At 34.2% G+C, this 20647-nt stretch overlaps 1 protein-coding gene across 1 annotated transcript; it reads right to left on the bottom strand.

Annotated features, from left to right (window-relative positions):
- Positions 1–7629: 7629 nt before the first annotated feature.
- Positions 7630–19873, bottom strand: LOC140839242 (zeatin O-glucosyltransferase-like). The gene is made up of 4 exons (XM_073205880.1): positions 19636–19873; positions 17078–17133; positions 16417–16735; positions 7630–9171 (listed from the first exon to the last, which is right to left on the bottom strand). The coding sequence occupies exons 1-4, from the start codon at positions 19871–19873 to the stop codon at positions 7814–7816; spliced, it is 1971 nt and encodes a 656-aa protein (XP_073061981.1). The 3' UTR covers positions 7630–7813.
- Positions 19874–20647: the final 774 nt, after the last annotated feature.

Raw genomic sequence — 20647 nt, 5'->3', positions numbered from 1 at the left:
TAAAAAATTGCGCTTAAGTTTAACTCAATAAGATTTAAAATCTTGAATTTGAATTTATGAGTTATGTCACTTAGAATTAATAAAGTCGTGCTTACCCAAATCTATGAGGAGAAACCTCTGAAAACTGTAGTTGAACTATATCATTCATCTTTCTAATTCTACATGCAAATTTTACTTGTTTTGGCGCTTAAAATTCAAAATTTACAAGATATAAACTCATGAGTTTAGATTTTATAATTTTTATACTTAAAATTAAAACTTTAGAATTACATTATATGTCTGTTTCGAATTCTTTAAACAATTGCGCTTTAATCAAAATTTTCGATAAACTAATTATTAGATTTGAATTTTTTAAGTTTTAATGCTTAGATTCGAGTTTAATAATGCTATATACATTCCAAAGTTTGTGTAACTTCAAAATATCTTAAAGTCCTATAAATAACTCAGGTGTCGTAATTAAAGTAGAAATATCATGTTAAAATGAGACACAAAAAATAAATGAATGATGATAGATCTGGACATGTACGTCAAATAAACAATATCACGCCAAACTTGATCTCCATTAGTGTTATCAATTTTGATTGAGTGAAATCATAAGATAACTTGATGGATACGTAGTAAAAAACTTTGAATGTAGATTAAGTCTATAACTTATCAAGAGAAATAAACTTAAAATCTACATAATAAAGTTTTCATAGTGATAATCCAAGCTTGTTGATTGGAGATCCCAAGATCTTGATTCAATTGAACAACTAGATAACTTGTGCTGGCAGTTGAGAATTACCCTCTTCTCATTCATAGGACGGAAAACGTTGTTCCTAGAAAGTAGTGAGGATAAGTATGTATTTTTAATGATTCTTTTGCTTGTAAAGGCGGAGTATGTTACGATACTTTTCAAAGAAGAGATTACCTATATAAGTGTGAGGACGAGTCACTTTAACAAAACACTTATGAAACCAAGATGTGTTCCATAGCCAAAATGAACACAACCAAAAAACCAAAAAAATTTATAAGAAAGTTGTCGTGTATATACTGTTGTCTGGTTTTATACAAACCGCCAAGAAGTTCGAGACATCAAGGTCACTTCGTGACCTAGTAAATTTGATAGAATTCTACTAAAAAATGTTCAAAGCCAAAAGCTACATCTCCTGATGCGATGATTTTTCCTTGTAAATTCTCTTTCGACATCACTTACATTTAAGCATTAATTTCATTAATGTGGGAGATTGTTGGAATATTTTAAAGTTTAATGAATATAAATTAAGCAAATTAAAAGATGATGAAGAAAAACTCAAACGATTGTTCTATGCGTTAAGGAAGGTGTTGAGGCGCACCAAAAGCGGTTTGGAACAATCCAGGCTGCAGGGGAGGCGCTTAAGCTCCTCTCTGTGCCTTGGAATTTTCCAAGGTCTTGAGGAAGGCGCTTGACGGTGCTGTTTGACAAGAATAACTAGTTTTCATGGATCTTTTCCCCAAAATGTATCTTTTTGGTCACAATTTCGAGATTTTAGACATATATATCAATCAATATGAATGAAGTAATAACTTGAGAGACAAAATAAAATCAACTTTGAGATGATCAAATAAAATAAGAGTATTTGCATTCATATTGAACTTCTTCTTCTCCTTTATTCTGAAAATGGAGTTTGCTTCATTTTCTAGTTCCGGAACAAATGATTTGTAGTGCTATTATCACAAGTTAGGAGACGTTGTTACATCTCATGAACACCATGTTGCAGATCTTGTGAGAGTGTTCTAAAGAAATTCTCACCAACACTAATATCGTTCTATATAGAATAATAGCATTCAAATCTAATCATCTAATGTTTATTTTTACAAAATGTCTACCAATTTGTAAAAAAATTATAACTAGGCGTAATGTTGTAACTCAAATTGTTGAAACAACACGACAATCTAATGGAGCTTTTTTTTTCCGTTCTTCTTTGATGATTCTAGTACTCTTAGTTTTATGTATTCTTATTAATAATTAAGTGTAAATATAGGAGGGATCAGAAGATTCAGAGAGTGAGTATATGTGTGTGTATATTTATTAAATAGTCTAATATATCCTCTCTTTTTTAAAAATACATAAAAACCAAACACACTTAGTCAATATGCTGGAAATTAAAAACTCAAGAATTGATTATGAGAGGTTTTTGTGTTCAATTTTTACAAGTAATTAGATTGTCGTGCTGTTTCTAGGAAAAACATTTAAAACCTAATAAATGTGCTTGTAGTTGGGAATTCGTAGAATGAGCAAAAAAGAATGGTTATTTGTTGATTTATAATAAAATGAAAACATGCATATTTGTCGAGGCACGTTGATAATAAGCTTTCAAATATAGGAATTTGACTTGAATGAATTAGTGAATATGTTATTAACCGTGAATTTTTTTATTATTTGACGTGAAATTTATTATTGTGAATTTGTGCTGATTATGAACACTTCGTTGTATTCCATGTGAATTAATCTCAAATCCAACGAGCAAATTAACGTTTTTTTTATGTGAATTAATCTCAAATCCAACGAGCAAACGTTTTTTTTTAAAAATGTTTGATAATAATAATATTATTGTTTTTATTTTAGATAAGATGAGATCAAAGGATCTTCAAATAAAATATTTTTTTTAAAAGAATATAATATTTTGAAAATTTGGCTTATTTTGGATTTAAACTTGTAATTTGTCAAAATTTGATTTTTATCCAGTACTTAGATTTTTTTTTGTAACTTGTCAAAATTTGATTTTTATCCATTACTTAGATTTTTTTTTTAAAAAAAAATTTATACCTAAAACCACTAAATATGCTGGATATTACTTATTTGACATCGATTCTCTCTAACATGGCTCATATGACAAGAATAAAAATTATATTACACACATTAGAATATACTTAAATAAAAAAAAGAGAAATAATAAGAAATTTTTAGCTCATTTTTTGCTTTATTTTTTTTAAAAAATAAATTCAGATGAGTTTTAATGTGGATAATGTAAGGTTTATTCTCGCAACATATGTTACGTATGAGATATTTGGTATCAAATAAACAATATTCAATAGATTTATTAGTTTCGAGAAAAAATGACCAAAACCAAAAATTTGAGTTAATATATGAAAACCAAACTTTGACAAGATACTAAAACTCAAGAACAAGTTGACCGCCTAAACTAAAATTAAAATTTTACCTCATATTTCAGTACATCTAAGTAGTCAAATCTTAAGAATTGTTCGAATAAGATAAATGAGTATCTATAATTGTGAATTACTATCAGTCTTTTTATTGTCACGCCCCGAGATCGAGGTTAGTCGACATCGACGTTGCTCAACAATTACATAATCGTCAAATAACAAGCCTCGTAGTACAGTATATACCAAAACCACTTTATTTATCATAATCAACAAAAAATCGTCTTTACAACTTAAATACCAAAATAAACTAATAAAAAATGTTTTAATAGTGCGGAAGCGATAAAGATAAACTTAGTCTTAAAACTTCTGGAATAACTCGAGATCTTCTACCATACCCAAAATTTGATATTGCTCATTTTCATCCATTTGCTCTTCGTTCTTATCTGGGTGGAGAGGAAGTAAGGGGTGAGTATTTTGAGAAATACTCAGCAAGTGAGAGCTGTTCGAGACATGAAACAACATATACATATATTTGAATTCAAATTTTACATAGCATATCGTAACTTGAATAATAACGGATACTCATACTTCATAATCATAACATGTCATCACATATCATACTCGTACATCATACTTGTTCAGCATACTCATATAGCACTGAAAGTCATCTCATTTCCATGGTTTCCTGATATCAGTCTCCTATATGTTAATCCTCTAAGGAGTGAGGCCATGTCCAATATGTTAATCCTCTATGGAGTGAGGTTGTACAACGGTTACCATCCCACCGTATAAGGGTCATAGTTCGGAAATCCTTTCTCATATCCAATCGAATCCTAACAGTGCTTTAAACATAATAACTTGATAAATCTTGAATAAAATATATCATGGACAAGGAATTATGCTCGAACGAACTTTCAAAAACTGAAGGGAGATTCGTACACAAATTATAATTTCTTTATACACAAGCCCACTTCAAAGAACAAGTGTGGCAAACAAAAACTCACTTATGAAAGAATATATACATAACAAAAGCGCACTTACGAAGGAGAAGTGTTTAAATTATAGTATAACAAAAACCCACTTACGAAGGACAAGTGTGCAAATTATAATATAGCAAAACCCACTTACCTTGAATAATTCGAGAAAAAATAAGAGATCTGGCGATGATAGGATTTCGAAACTGAGCCTGGATTTGGACTGCTTCAAAGCTTCGATACTCGGCACACTAAGAGAGCAAAATCTCTAAAATTCATATGGAGAACTAGAAAGGAAAATTTCAAAAATATGGAGGTGTGAATTTCTAATGACATGGCTCTCCTATTTACAGGGGTTGGTTGCTATGTCGATCGTGTTTTATCCTTGTGTTTGAAACTTCAATCAAACTTTAAATTTAGGATAATTATCATATCAAATCTTAGATTTTTATCTGTTATCAATATCATATCAAATCTTAGATCTTTATCTGGTATCAATATCATATCAAATCCTAGATCTTGGTTTATTTACTCCAAAATTAGGCTTATCGTCAAAATTCTCATCTCCTGAAAAAAAATCGGGGTTTCACATCCCTTCCACATTAAGAAAGTTTCGTACTCGAAACTTGAGTTGACTTGATCTTTGAATAGATAAGAATATTCTTCTCGCATTCTTTCTCCCACGTGGCTTGCTTTCAGTATGATTAGAAAATCGTCTAAAATTCTTAAATCATATCCCAATGATTCTTGTCAGGCATCTTAATAACTAAAGTGTTGACTTACTCATACTTTGAATTATACTTATACCACCAATTTTCTTATTATTACTTCTATTACTGCATCCAATGACAACATTCCAATTCAACCAAAATTATTAGAATCGTTGAATCTACAACTTACTGTAACCCAATATTTGCGTATCTCAAAACTTAAAATTCATATAAATTCTTGGAACTTAACTCAATATCAATCTATAACCAATTGATTTAAATCCCAAAAATTATAACTCAGTCGTCATAAAATAAAATCTTATTCAACCTTGTACAAATAAAATTAATCCTCAATTAATTCTTGTGCTAAATCTTACTTTCAACAAGATAATGATCTTAGAGAGCTCCAACACAAACTATTTTTATTGAATGTCTTTATCCATGAATCATTCTTAGTACCGTAACAAAATTCAAAACTTATTATGTTGTATTTTCCTCAATATCAAACAATATCTCGTAACTTATTCTACATAAGGTCGTAATCTACTAGTTATCCTAAAAATAATATAAATTTCTAAACTTGAAGATAGTATTTCTCATATTCATTTAAACAAGATAATCCAAAATCATACGTATTTCAAGTTAACGCTTAGCATTCTTAAGAACCCAAATTAATGTTCACCCATTTAACTATTGCCCAAAATCAACTTCTATATTGGAATATTCAAAACTTATTATAACTCTTATATTAGATTTTCACATACTAATAATTTATTGTCTCCAAATCAAATATTTCATCTTAAGTAAGAAGTTTAAGTCAACTTATCATAAATACGTAGAATCCCAACAATATAGGTCAATAATAATTGTTTCCTTAATCCAATTCCATAAAAATCCGACAAGCACTACAAGAAACATGTTGGACGAGATTTTTAGAGAAATTTTCCAAAAAATGGAAAGTTTGGACAAAAAAGATATGGATTTAAAGCATATGTCGAAAGGGGTTTAGAACAACTGACGGAATTGAATTTGGAATTTCCTACGAAAAGTTATAGGCTCTACGAAACTTTCCTAAAACACGATTTCGAGGGCCTAGATCATCGAATTACCAATTCGAGAGAAAAAAAAATTCCCATCGGGATTATGAACCTGGCGGCTCTGATACCACTTAAATGTCACGCCCCGAGAACGGGGTTAGTCGACATCGGCGTTGCTCAACAATCACATAATCGTCAAATAACAAGCCTCGTAGTACATTATATACCAAAACTAGTTTATTTCTCATAATCAACAAAAATTCGTCTTTACAACATAAATACCAAAATAAACTGATTATAAATGTTTTAATAGTGCGGAAGCGATAAACATAAACTTAGCCTAAAAACTTCTGGAATAACTCGAGATCTTCTACCATACCCAAAATTTTCTATTGCTCATCTTCATCCATTTGCTCTTCGTTCTTATCCGGGTGGAGAGGAAGTAAGGGGTGAGTATTTTGAGAAATACTCAGCAAGTGGATGCCGTTCGAGACATGAAACAACATATACATATACTTGAATTCAAATTTTACATAGCATATATCGTAACTTGAATAATAACGGACACTCATACTTCATAATCATAACATGTCATCACATATCATACTCGTATATCATACTTGTTTAGCATACTCATATAGCATACTCATATAGCACTGAAAGTCATCTTATTTCCATGGTTTCCTGATATCAGTCTCCTATATGTTAATCCTCTAAGAAGTGAGGCCATGTCCAATATGTTAATCCTCTATGGAGTGAAGCTGTATAACGGTTACCATACCACTGTATAAGGGTCATAGTTCGGAAATCCTTTCTCATATCCAATCGAATCCTAGCAGTACTTTGAACATAATAACTTGATAAGTCTTGAAGAAAATATATCATGAACAAGGAATTATGCTCGAACGAACTTTCAAAAACTGAAGGGAGATTTGTACACAAATTATAATTTCTTTATACACAAGCCAACTTCAAAGAACAAGTGTGGCAAACAAAAACTCACTTACGAAAGAATATATACATAACAAAAGCGCACTTACGAAGGAAAAGTGTGCAAATTATAGTATAACAAAAAAAACTCACTTACGAAGGACAAGTGTGCAAATTATAGTATAGCAAAAACCCACTTACCTTGAATAATTTGAGAAAAAAGCTTTGATATGACGATGATGGGATTTCGAAACTGAGCTTGGATCTGGACTGCTTCAGAGCTTCGATACTCGGCACACTAAGAGAGCAAAGTCTCTAAAATTCCTAGGGAGAACTAGAGAAGAAATTTCAAAAATATGGAGGTGTGAATTTCTAATGGCATGGCTCTCCTATTTATAGGGGTTGGCCGCTATCCTGATCGTGTTTTATCCTTGTGTTTGAAATTTGAATCAAACTTTAAATCTAGGATAATTATCGTATCAAATCTTAGATATTTATATGTTATCAATATCATATCATATCTTATATCTTTATCTGATATCAGTATCATATCAAATTCTAGATCTTGGTTTATTTATCTCAAAATTAGGCTTATCATCAAAATTCTTATCTCCTGAAAAAAATCGGGGTTTCACATTTATGACGTCGAAACCCGTAGTTTCTACCTATTAGTTTGCATTGATTAAATTCCTGAAATAACATATTAACATGCGCCTACAAGAAATTCTGCATACAACAACGCACATACCAAAACGGTTTTTGTGAAAAACCGTTTTCTTTGTTTTTAACAACAGTTTTAGCGAAAACTATTGTTTTTGGAGGTCAAAAGCAACGGGTTTTAGGGTTATTGACAACGGTTCTTACAAAAAATGGTTTTTAATGTCAATGACAACTACGTTATTAAGGTAAATCATACAAAAAAAAAACCATGTATAACAAGTTTATATGAAAAATATTAATGAAAAGAATCAAACTTCTAACTATCATTGAAACTTATAATTGCTCCACGAACTCAAAAAACCTAAGCAGCGAATTACTATCCATCTCTCACCCTCCTAACATGAGCCATGAAAGAATCAAACTCAAGTCGTGTGACGCCACCTTCCTCCATCGATCTCCTGACAGTTCTACTCAACTCTGCCGCCCTCCGCCTCATCTCCTCCCCTTCCTTCGAAATCATTAGCCTTCTCAAAGCCATGGAAATTGTCTCTGCCTCCACAACCTCACGCCGCCGAGCCCAATCCTTCACAATTACGCCAATTTTCAGCACTTTGGTGATCAAAACGGTGTTTCTTGGCTGGTCCGAGTGCATCGGCCACGCAGCAAGCGGTACCCCCATTGAAATACTCTCCATGCATGAATTCCATCCGCAGTGACTCAGAAAACCACCAGTTGCAGAATGGTTCAAGATTTCCAATTGCGGTGCCCAGTCTCTCAAAACGATCCCCCTTTCTTTAACTCTTTCTTCAAACCTTTCTGGTAATTTAGCTCTTCTATCTCGACCACCTGCAAGAGAATTGTCTCCTTTATCTGCGTCTCTGAAAACCCAGATGAATTTCACCTCACTTTGTTCCAGCCCTGATGCCAAATTCTTGATTTGTTCGTCCTCCAATGAAGTCGTCGTTCCAAAGGAAACAAAAACCACTGATTTAGGCGGTTGTTTCTCAAGCCATTCTAGTGATTCATGGCGTGAGCCATCTTCATTTTTCCTTGTTAAAATGAGCGGGTTGAATGGCCCTAGCGCCCAGTGTTTCTTGTTTTTTTTTTCAGACATTTTTTCAATGAAACCCATGAATTTACCCTCAAGTTCTCTGCTAGAATTGTAGAGACTTCCTGAACTTAAAGCAATGAATTTATGTTCTCTTGCAACCAACTCCATGAATTCTTCAGCGAAGCAATCTTCAAGAGAAGGGATTTGCAATTCCTGCAATTTTTCATCAAGTTGTGTAAAGGTTTTCTCCGCTTCTTCCATGAAATAGCAAAAAATGGCGAAAGCTGAAACACTACGGAAAACGTAGGATTCAGCCTTTGGTATTGAAAGAAAATCTTGAACAACAGAAGACATAATGGAATCATGAATTATCACAATTCTGAGCGCTACAATGTGTGAAAGTTCCCGAATGAGGCCAGCAAATGGCTGCCGGAGTTGGGAGAGTGAGTTGAACAATGGCTGTAGATGTGAAGGGAATTTGTTGGCGGCGTTTGGGTTCAGAGTCGGGGATGCAAATTCAGGAGTTGGGAGATCCCAGAAATGGACGTTGGAGTCGGAGAGTGGGTCCCAGCCGTGGACCCGGAGCTTTGCCTGGCGGTTGTGGGTGGCGGTGCTGACATAGTAAACATGTATATTGCAAGCGGCGATGAGGCGGCTGAGCTGGAGGAGCTGGTTGAGGTGACCTTGTTGTTAGAGTAGGTGCCCGGCAAGCCAACTTATGGTTTGGGCTTTATTAACTCTAATGTAAAACAATCTTTATTTTAATATTATTTTACGATTTTATTCGATTTTGGCATTATACTTTATCTGTATACCCATGCAAGCTGCATAGATAAAGTCCTTGAATATACAATAGGTACCATGAGGTCTGCGACTCCACGTAAGATCATGAAACTCATTAGGAAGAGTACCGTATATTCTAAACAGGTTCCTAGTCGAATCAGCCGCCTAAAACAAGGATAAAGGTCGCTCGAGCTCGAGACTAGCATCTGTGGAGTAAACACCATGTTTCATTGGTAAGGGCATGGAGATGTCCATTCACACAGATGGGTGATCATATGATGATGCACTGAGCAACCCTCCCTCGGACTGTCCAAGTGGTTCTCACTTATCGAGTGGAATAGTCCGAAGTTATGGTTGTACACCATTAGTCCTTTGACCCGGGACAATGTAGGGGCTATACGTACTAGCATGCACTTTGATCCGTTTACCGACTCCATTGAGGGTCATCAGGTGGCGAGGTTGGGTGTAGTTTCGAAATACGTAGGAGCAAATGCATTGTAGTCGGGGATTCACCGTTCGCCTACGGGGGAAGATAACCTATGTGATCTGATGAGTTAATAGTGCAAGGAGTCTCTGGCCAGAGCAAGAAATGTGCTTTAGGGAAAGGTGTTTTCTTAGTTGCACATACCATGTCACTATTATTACTCAAAGATAAATCACATCGTTATCGAATTCATATGCAACTCTCGATATACCAATAGTTGCAGATTCGATCGGGATATATGTGTTGAAGGGACCGTACTGTACGCTAACCATGACTAAAGGTTCTTGCAGGCACTATCAGTGATACCTAGGGGATCATGGGGCGATGCTACTAGACGCTCCTACCATGATCCGATGGGTGCAATCAGAAATGAGTTCTGACATTCTTGATCAAGGAGTTGATGAAAAGAATGGGGTTAACTAGGGTAAACCCGAATAAGAATAAATGTTATTCTGAATCACATGGAGATGTGAACCCACGGCTAGCTGTATCCCTGAACCATTGAGGGTCACACAAGTATCGGATTCTGTGTTCCCGTTGAGATAGTCAAATTTCAAGGAGTTGGAATTTGGCGACTATAGTTTGATGGAGATCAAACATGAAGCTTATAAAAGAGTTTATGAGCCGATTCCATAGGATGGAAGAAGTGGAAGTTAGCATTATTGCTAAATAAGGAAGGAGAGTGCAACTGCCTGTTTTGTGAAGGAGTTCACTAAAACTGGCAGCTGCCAAACATAGTAACTGTCATATATGGTAAGTTCTAAATTTGGTAAATGAAAATTTTGATCTTCGAAATTTTCGATTTTCATTATATGAACAAGACTTGTATCCTTGGTACATCGGCGCTCTCGGATCGTCGATCAGGATTATAATGAGTTCGGAATCAATTTTTTAGTGAATTTGGAATTTACTAATTAAATGATTGTGCCAGTAGTGGTGACTACTAACATGCACAAATTCTCATAAATATTCTAGAGGAGTCTAAAATTAAATTAACTAATGAGTTAATTTATAAATTAAATAATAGTTATTTAATTTAATAAATATACATGTATATATTTTATATGGTGATATAAAATATGTGTATATAATATTATTATATCATGTATTATTAAATGTTAATAAATACATTATATATTAATTATATGAGAGTTTAAATATAATGAAATTATTAGAGTCCTTGTGGGAGAGAGACTCCTAATTAGATTAGGAGTCTCATTCTATAAATACACAATTAGGGCTCCTTGTTAGATGATGAATTTTTGCACACAAAGCAAACAAAATTCTCCTCCCTTGATAAAAGACTCTCGGCCATATTGAGTCAAAAATCAAATTGAGTCTTGTGATTTATTTTTGATTAATGACTTAATTATCTTGGTTAATGATTGATTAAGAATCAATTATTAAAATTCATGATGATGGATCATGGAACTCTCGGCCAAGAAAGAAAATTTTGGTGAAAATTTTGGCCACTTTTTATCTTCTACCGCGACGCCGCTTCGTATCCGGATTTTGGAAATTCGAAGATTGTAATCTCAACGCACAAATCGTTTGGATTTTCTAGTGCAAACCAAACGAGGAATATAGCTTTCGATCGTGGACCCAATTAGGCGATCAAAGAAGAGGGCCGTTCGTAGGGATTTACAAGAAGGGCTATCTCCGCTTGAACACCGGAATAGTTTGGAGTCCAAGCGTTTAGAACGCAAAGGTATAATTCTGAACGCCCTATGAATGTTTTGAACACACGACGCCCAAGAACAAATTTTTTAAACTTCCGCTGCGTCTTGGGTGCGAGAATACGATGTCCCAACACTTGTGCCGGTAAAGGAAGCATCACAACCACCACTTGGTGCGTTTCCGTGGTGGCGGTGCTCCGGCGAGGCGTGGCCAGCAACTGCAGCCATGACACAAAGCACAATATATATATTGGAACTTAGATTCTTCGAATGTGTTCCAAGTTAATGTGCAGAGGTATTGCTTTATAGTAGTAGTCCGATTAATAAATGATGTGCAAATATTTTTTTAATACTTTTATATTTTCTATAAGTTTAAAGTCTTATAATAATATTAAATGGAATGAGACTTTATAATAAGAGATAAATAAGTAGCGACATGTCTACATCGATATCTGGATATTTCAAGAAAACAATTTTGATAAATTAAAATCAAATTAAAATAGCCATTTCGCCGGAAATTGCTAAAAAAAATCCTATAAGCAAACAAAAATTTACTCTCAGTCCTCGTGTGTAAACAAAAAATTTGTTTGATTTCTTTGGGTTCACATCTATTTCTTGAATGAAAATCTTATAGCGAGAGGATAGTGTGAATGTGCAAAAATTGTGTTGTTTCACATTACCATCAATAAAATATTTATACAATTTGAGTCATGATTACATCAATAGTTCTTCTAACAGGATTCATAATCGTAGTCCCATTAATATTTTTATTCTCATTAATTATTTAGAATTTTCGTGTTGTATATATCATACAAAATCAACTCTTGATAATACATAACATACACACACATATATTTATATTTTTATTAATACATCTAAACATACATATACACATATGTACTTGTACAGACATATATATAAAATTAAAGAAAAATTATTTAATTTCTTAATTAATTCTAGAATATTCCATGAGAATCATGTATATATAGAAGTCATCGCTACTAATATTATTATTTAATTAGTAGATTCTAAATTTACTAATTAAATAATAGTGAACTCATTATAACCATGATCAACAATCAGACAGACTCGATGTAACGAGCGTATAAAATGTGATCATATAATGAAAATTGAACATTTCCAATATCCAAATTTTCACTAATCCATTTTTGACAACTGTCAGTTTTGTGAACTCTTTCACCAAAACACACAGTTCCACTCTCCTCATTCCTCACTTAATTAGCATTTAAGCTGACTTCCACAATTTCCAATAGATGGAACCCACTTATAAACTATTTTATAAACAACCAGTTTGATTTTCATCCAATGACAGTCGCCGAATTCAACTCCTTGTACTTGACTATCTCAATGGGAATACAAAATCTGATACTTGTGTGACCTTCAATTGTTCAGGAATACAGCTCTAGCTATGATTTCACAACTTTTTGTGAGATTTATTCTTATTCGATCTTACCCTAATTAGTGGCATTCTTTTCATTCATCCATTGATCAAGAATGTCAGAACTCAAGTCCGATTGCACTCATCTGATAATGGTAATAGCGTCTAGTAGCATCGTCTCATAATCCCCTAGGTATCACTGCCTGCAAGAACTTTAATTTAAGGTTAGTGTACAGTACGGTCCCTTCATCTCATATATCCCGATCGAATCCGCAACCATTGATATATCGATAGTTGCATATGAACTCGATAACGATATGATATATTTTTGAGTAATAACAGTGACATGGTATGTGAAAAGAGGAAACACATTTCCAAAATACACGCGTCCTACTCAGGCCAAATATTCCTTGCTATATTAATTCACCAAATTATATAGGATATCTTCGTCCGCAAGAAAAATATTAATCCCTTAATATGATGTATTGACTTCTATATATTTCGAAACTATACACAACCTCGCCCCTGATGACCCTCAATGGAGTCGATAAACAGATCAAAGTGTATGCTAGTATGTAAAGCCTCTACATTGTCCTAGATCAAAGAAGTAATGGTGTACAACTATAACCCCAGACTATTCCACTCGATAAGTGATATCTACTTGGACAGTCCGAGGGAAGGGTATTCAATGCATCATCAAATGATCATCTATATGTATTAAAGGATATCTACATATCTTTACCAATAAAACGTGACGTTTACATCATAGATTCTAGTCTCAAGCTCATTCGACTTTAGTTCTTATTTTAAGTGGCATATTCAACTAGAAACATGTTTAGAATATACGATAAACTTCATAATGAGTTTCATGACCGAGACCTCATGATACATTTTGCATACTCAACGACTTATCTATGCAGCTTGCATGAGTATACAAATAAAATAAATGTTATAATTCGATAAATCGTAAAATATTATTAAAATAAAAATTATTTTTGAACAAGAGTCTATAAAGCCCAAGCTATAAGTTGGCTGGCTGAGCATCTACTCTAACAAATAGCAGCCTGCCAGAAGGCTAATACAATGCAGTAACTTGTTAACCAAGTGGGCTGGTAACCGATTTAATCAGTTGGGCAGGAAAATTTTCAGAAACTTCGTCATGAACTTAACAATCTGTTCGCATATGGCCAAAGAGAAAAGTGAAGGAATATGTGCGGTGGAGAAGGAAATTGAGATGTTAATAAACCAAGAAGAAATTCACTGGAAACAGAGGTGCCGAGTGAACTATTTGAAGAATGGAAACAAAGTTTTTTCATTCTTACGCATCTGCTAGGCGTAGGGGTGGGTACGGTACGGTATACCGTACCGAACTACGGTACCGCATACCGTAAATATCGGTATTTCCATATCGATACTGATACCGAAAATTCGGTATACCGATGTCGTTATATCGAAAAAATGTCGGTATACCTTTCGATATACCGATATTTTTTCGGTATACCAAACTTAAATTTTAAAAAAATAATAAAAAAGTATTTTTGATATTTCGGTATATACCGAAATACCGAAAAAAATAATTTCGTACCGATACCGATACCAAAAATTTTGGTACGGTATGATATCGTACCGAAATTTTCGGTAATTTCGGTATTTTTTTTTTTACGAATTTTTGGTATTTCGGTATTTTTTCTCACACCTAACTAGGTGTAAAACAAATTATATGCCCGGATTAGTGACAAGAATGGAGTGTTTGTACGGATGAACAAGGATATTTAGCTATATGACCTCCTGACACCAAATTTTTAAAAAATTGACCATTTTTTAAAATTAGTATGAAATGCCAAAATTGACCCGGTATATCATATTTAGCTATATGACCTCCTGACACGAAATTTTTTAAAAATTGACCACTTCTTTTAAATTGGTATGAAATGCCAAATTTGACCACGTATATCCAAAATTAAACTATTATATTTATATTTAAATAATTAATTTATTTACTTATATATGTAAAAAAAGAGTAAGAAGCCGGTCAATAAAAATCTTAAACATTATCCATATTAACCCATATTATCAATATTCTCTCAACGCCCAAGTTCTTTCCCTTGCAATTTCTAGAAGCAAGACCCATTTTCTCTTTTTTGGATTCAAAAGCTTTGCTTACAGTGACTAAAGACACAATTGTCAAGAAGTAGGCACTCCGATTGTAAACTTTCAGTGCACTCACATTGTTTTTTAATGAAAATATACTTTTAAAAAATAATGAAAATACACATCAATTGCAAAAATTATCCTTGATATATATGCGGTCGCTGTTTATATAAATTTGGTTGTTGTGAACAGTATATCGATACCCAACAGATGTGACTCGATTTTGAAATATAGTTTGGTTTCGTATGCTTGTTTCATGGTTAATTAGCATAACATGAATACATGATCATTCTTACAACCGTAAGTCTAATACAATAAATTGTAATATGCTCATTTCCAAAATTAGCTTCAACATAAAAGTGGTTGTCATGCGTCAGTAGCCATGAACATGGAAACAATTGCCATGAACATGAAAATAAGTAGCCATAAAGTAGCTCTTTAATTTAAATGGTCATGAAAGTGAAAATTCTGAAATTCGATCGTCAAATAATATCATTGTTGCACTACACATGTAAAAAAAGTTGAAATGTATGTTGAAAGCCAAAAATAACCTAACATATAATAGAGCACCTCCAAACATCAAACTAGTAGTCAATTTTAGTGTGTCCCAAACTCACCAATAGATGGATTTCTGTTCACTTTTCTCCTTCCACACTTTCTTTTCACATTAGGTGGTAGCAACTTTTGTCAAATGAACCGGTTGTCATCGTCCATTCGCTAAATTGAGGCACAAGATATATAGTACAAGAGTAAGCAAGCGTCAGTATACGAGTAGTATAGTACTCCGAACATAAGTCATAAATTCCCAATTTTGCTGCATAGCTAGCTGCAATGGCATGCGAACATGGAATTCTATCGAAATCATAAACTCTACAACTACATGAATAAGTTGCAAAATCAACAATTTCATGGTAATATTGGGTGTAAACATGATATTGCAAGCTATTTAATTCATAGACATGATGTTTTTGACAAGCATTGAACCTTTCACGAAGAATTGACTCAACGGCCGGAGTTTCTATAGTCGTAGATGCTGCCGCGGCATTACGATATCGGCTAAACCAACATGAAGTCAGTTTTTGAAGTGCATTTAACAATGAAACAATTGAAAGATCCTTTTTAACATGCAATCTAGAATTCATTGACTCCACTCTATTGGTTGTCATTATATTGTATCGTGTTCTTGGGCAATGAGATCTATACCACTTGTCTGGAGAAGTGTGCTTTTCCAAATATTTCGCAACTTGTGGGTATCTTTTTCTCATATCACTATACAGTGAATCAAACTCACTTTGTTTGTATGCATATGCTATATGCATGAACGATTGTATAACACCTTTTTGTTTACTTCTTGTTTTTATATTTTGTGACAAGTGCCACACACAATAACCATGATGTGCTTGTTTGTACACATTTGCTACAGCAGAAATTATACCTTGGTGTCTGCCTGAAATTATTACTAGTTCTTCATCATCTGGTACCACTTCTTGCAACCTCAACATAAACCATGTCCATGATTCCACGGTCTCGGAGTCGACAACACCCCATGAAATAGGAAATTGGTGAAATTCACCATCTTGTGCTGTAGCAACAAGCAAAACACCATTGTACTTGCCCTTTGGAAAAGTGCCATCAACTGCAACTACTTTTCGCATGAATTTATATCCACTTACACAAGCACCATATGCTAAAAACATGTATCTAAACCTATTGCTATCATCAACAACGAGATGTGTGATACTACCTGGATTTACCTGCTTGACCATGTTCAAATATGAAGGCAACATATGAAACTCTCATCAGGATCACCTCTAGCTTATTAAGTGCAAATTCTTTACCTTTCCAAGCTTTGTAATATGTGATATTAATACCCCGATTTTGCATCACCGTCATTATTGTTTAGGTGTTGGGGTGACTTGTTGCCCTCTAAAATTCTCTAGCAACATGTTCGATACTACATTAGCACTCGCTTGGTGATGTCTTTTACATCTGTCAGCAAGATCACAAGTGTGTGCATTACAATACTTTCGAATGGAGAATCGGGTAGACTTCTTTGTTTTGGAAACACGTACACTCCAACTGCACTTATCACTTACACATTCGAATGGAGAATCGGGTAGACTTCTTTGTTTTGGAAACACGTACACTCCAACTGCACTTATCACTTACACATTTGATTGAGTAAAGTGATTTAGCTGATTTCACAATATCAAATTCAAAAGAGGCAGTAATTGCAAGTTTGGACAATACATTTTTTACCTCTTCCTTGGTATCAAACTCTTGGCCAATTGCTAAATTTGATCCATCTTTGAAACAGTATTGTAACGCCCCGAAAATTTAAAGGTCCACGCGAACCATATGCATTTGAATTATTAAATATTCCTATATTTTAATTAAATGTTTTAATCGCATGAATTAATTATGTTGCATATTTACATGTTTAAAATATATTTCTCTACATGGTTGCATTAAAATATATTTTTAAATGTTATTCGAGTTGCGATCGAAGAACGGAGACCGATGACTGAAAAATAGAAAATGTTTTTATCAAATAGTTGCTTTTAATTATTTAAAATATTATTGATGATTTTTCTTATTTTTGAAAATATGGGGTTTTGAGGTGATTTTATACGTCGGGCCGTAAATTTTATCGTTGTTAGTTTTTCAACTAAAATTCAAACGTTTTGGCAACCCGGCTAATAAATTCACAAACTTTTCTAAACAAAATTATTTTAATATTTTAATCAAACACTAATGGGCTAATTGGACCTAATTAACATTGTTAATGGGCCTAAGCTAGTAATTAGAGTTTGGTTAAGATTTTAGAAATATTTAAAGTGCTAATCACTCCATTAAACCACAATTCCTCACGACCACACACTGTAACGATCATGGGCCATTAGGCTGAACCAAAAAAGGCCTCGGCCCATACCCACGCACCACTACTGGTCTAATGGACCAACTGGTACCAACACTTAAGAATCTAGGCACTTATCCTGGAGGTCCTAGGTTCAAGTGTTGGGGAAGGCGAAAGAAACCACTTTCCAGGAGTGGGATATTCTGTGAGTGGCGGTGCATGGGCATGGGCCGAGGTCCATGCTGGACCATCCTAACGACCCATAACCAGTAGTGGTGCGTGGGTATGGGCCGAGGCCTTTGTTGGTTCAGCCTAATGGCCCATGATCGTTACAAAAATAGGCGCCTTTTTTTTGTAACGATCATGGGCCATTAGGCTGAACCAACAAAGGTCTCGGCCCATACCCACGCACCACTACTGGTCATGGGTCGTTAGGATGGTCGAGCATGGGCCTCGGCTCATGCCCATGCACCGCCACTCGTAGAATATCCCACTCTTGAAAAGTGGTTTCTTTCGCCTTCCCCAACACTTGAACCTAGGACCTCCAGGATAAGTACTTAGATTCCTAAGTGTTGGTACCAGTTGATACCAAAATATTAGAGATTTTCTCTAAAAATCGTATTTTTGCACGTATATAAACAAGATAAACAAATATGCGGAAGCTAAATCGAGCGTTACCTCCAGCCATCGAATCATCTTTAAGTCTTCTGATTTTCCTCCGATTGAAGCCTTCTAAACACTCCAAGAGAATTCAACCGCAAATTGCATGTGAAGACTCCATGTACACGTTATTCATTTAATTAATGGGCTCCATATATTAAATGTGTATACGTTGTGCATATTGATTGAATCAGAATGAATTTCATGCATTTCATTTCTTTGTCTTCTGCAATTTTTCTTTTCGAAAGAATTGCTCTCAAAATTTTTTGATCATCTCGTATCAAAATTTTTTTTAGAAATCAATTATCATCTTCAAAAGTAGAACTTAAAACGCAGCCACCGACAAAATTCTCAGGTAAGTTATTTTATCCGATCTTCAAGCTTCTTACGTAAATTTCAGAAAGAAATTTTTCAAAATCTTAGGATATCGGATTTTCAGAAAACAAAATTTCAAGGCAGAGTTATCACGGCTAACTGGTACCAACACTTAGGAATCTAGGTACTTATCCTGGAGGTCCTAGGTTCAAGTGTTGGGGAAGGCGAAAGCAACCACTTTCCAGGAGTGGGATATTTTGTGAGTGGCGGTGCATGGGCATCGGCCGAGGCCCATGCTGGACCATTCTAACGACCCATGACCAATATTGGTGCGTGTGTATGGGCCGAGGTCTTTGTTGGTTCAGCCTAATGGCCCATGATGGTTACACACACCCCTTTACAATTAAAAACTCCTCCTTTCAACAATTTTTACACGACACACACACACAAAAGTTGAAGGAAAAAGCATCAAAAGTTGCAAGGATTTTCAAGCCGTCGTTTCCTCGTCGTCGTTCTTCAATCGTCAACGTAAAATCGTGTGTCAAATACGCAAAGGCACGCCGTATTCTTTCCTTTAATCATCCATCACACCATAATATTTTATTTAATTGAATTTTGCATGAAAAACAAGTGACTTTTAATTTATTTTCGTTTTTACATGATCATGAATTTTAATGCTTGGTAATTGTTACAAAATCATGTTTGTATGATGGAAAATGGGCTGTCAGTGATTAGGAATTGTTAGGGGATGGTTTTAACAAGTTTAAAGGCCTAGAACACACACACACAATCGCAACAAACAAAGAAAACAAATAAGCAGACATTTCAAGTATCCATTGTCACCAACAAGTAACATATTTTGTTCATCCTCAATAGGCTCATGTTCAACATAATGACTTAGAGTATCTGTCGGAGTGACTTCAACAGTAGCTCTTGCAACAATGTCGTCATTGACATCATCATTTGCTTCTTGCATTTTAGAGGCATCGTCTAGGATAAAAACCCGATCAAAATATCCATCATACAGCTCTTTCTCTTTCTCATTATGATCAACTACCATATCACACGATAATATTTCATCATTCACATCAACAAACTTACCTTTGATGTTCTCGATCCTTCCATCATCTACAATCCTATCGATTTCAACATCACTATTCTTCGATAATTTCACATGAAGCACATGCCTATTCTATGAATCCCCAAAACATAAATATGTCTTCGGACCTATTGCATTGTTAATATAAATAGGAAGAGGATTGCAATCCCGTACACATGGCAAATAACTTAATCTCATTTTCGATTCATCTGTATTCCATTCCAAAACTTTACTTATCAAATTCACCACTTCTTCACATGAACAATTATCCTTATCCAAAGTGATTGCTGCCCATTTAGAATCAGAGCCTTGACACTACATACAAATGCCTTGTTCATCTAGTAGAACATTAGTTAATTCCATTACATATATAAAACAAAATAAAATAATCAGCAACATATTGCTGGAATCAATCAACAAAAATATTAAAACTATATAGCTGGGAAAAAGTTTTTAAAGAAATATGACATGAACGACGATTGATAAAACGTATGAGACGAAGATGTTAAGTTTTCAGCTATATAAATTATGTTCACGGTTATTGATACGAGGTTTAGATAAAATACAGATTCCAAAAAAATTTCTCAGTGAAACCCGAAAATAGTGTGGCAAACCAGATGATTAAACTAAATAAACTCATATTCAAACGTAAAATTGGGAGAAATCTGCTTCTTGAAATCCAATGTCGGTAGAATAAGAGCACTTTTATCAGTCTTGGTTGGTTATTCTGCAAAG

Source organism: Primulina eburnea, chromosome 8 (genome assembly GCF_022965805.1).
Source record: "Primulina eburnea isolate SZY01 chromosome 8, ASM2296580v1, whole genome shotgun sequence".
Classification (NCBI taxonomy): domain Eukaryota; kingdom Viridiplantae; phylum Streptophyta; class Magnoliopsida; order Lamiales; family Gesneriaceae; genus Primulina; species Primulina eburnea.
The sequence above is the reverse complement of the archived record's forward strand: the minus strand, read 5'-3'. Positions and strand labels throughout refer to the sequence as shown.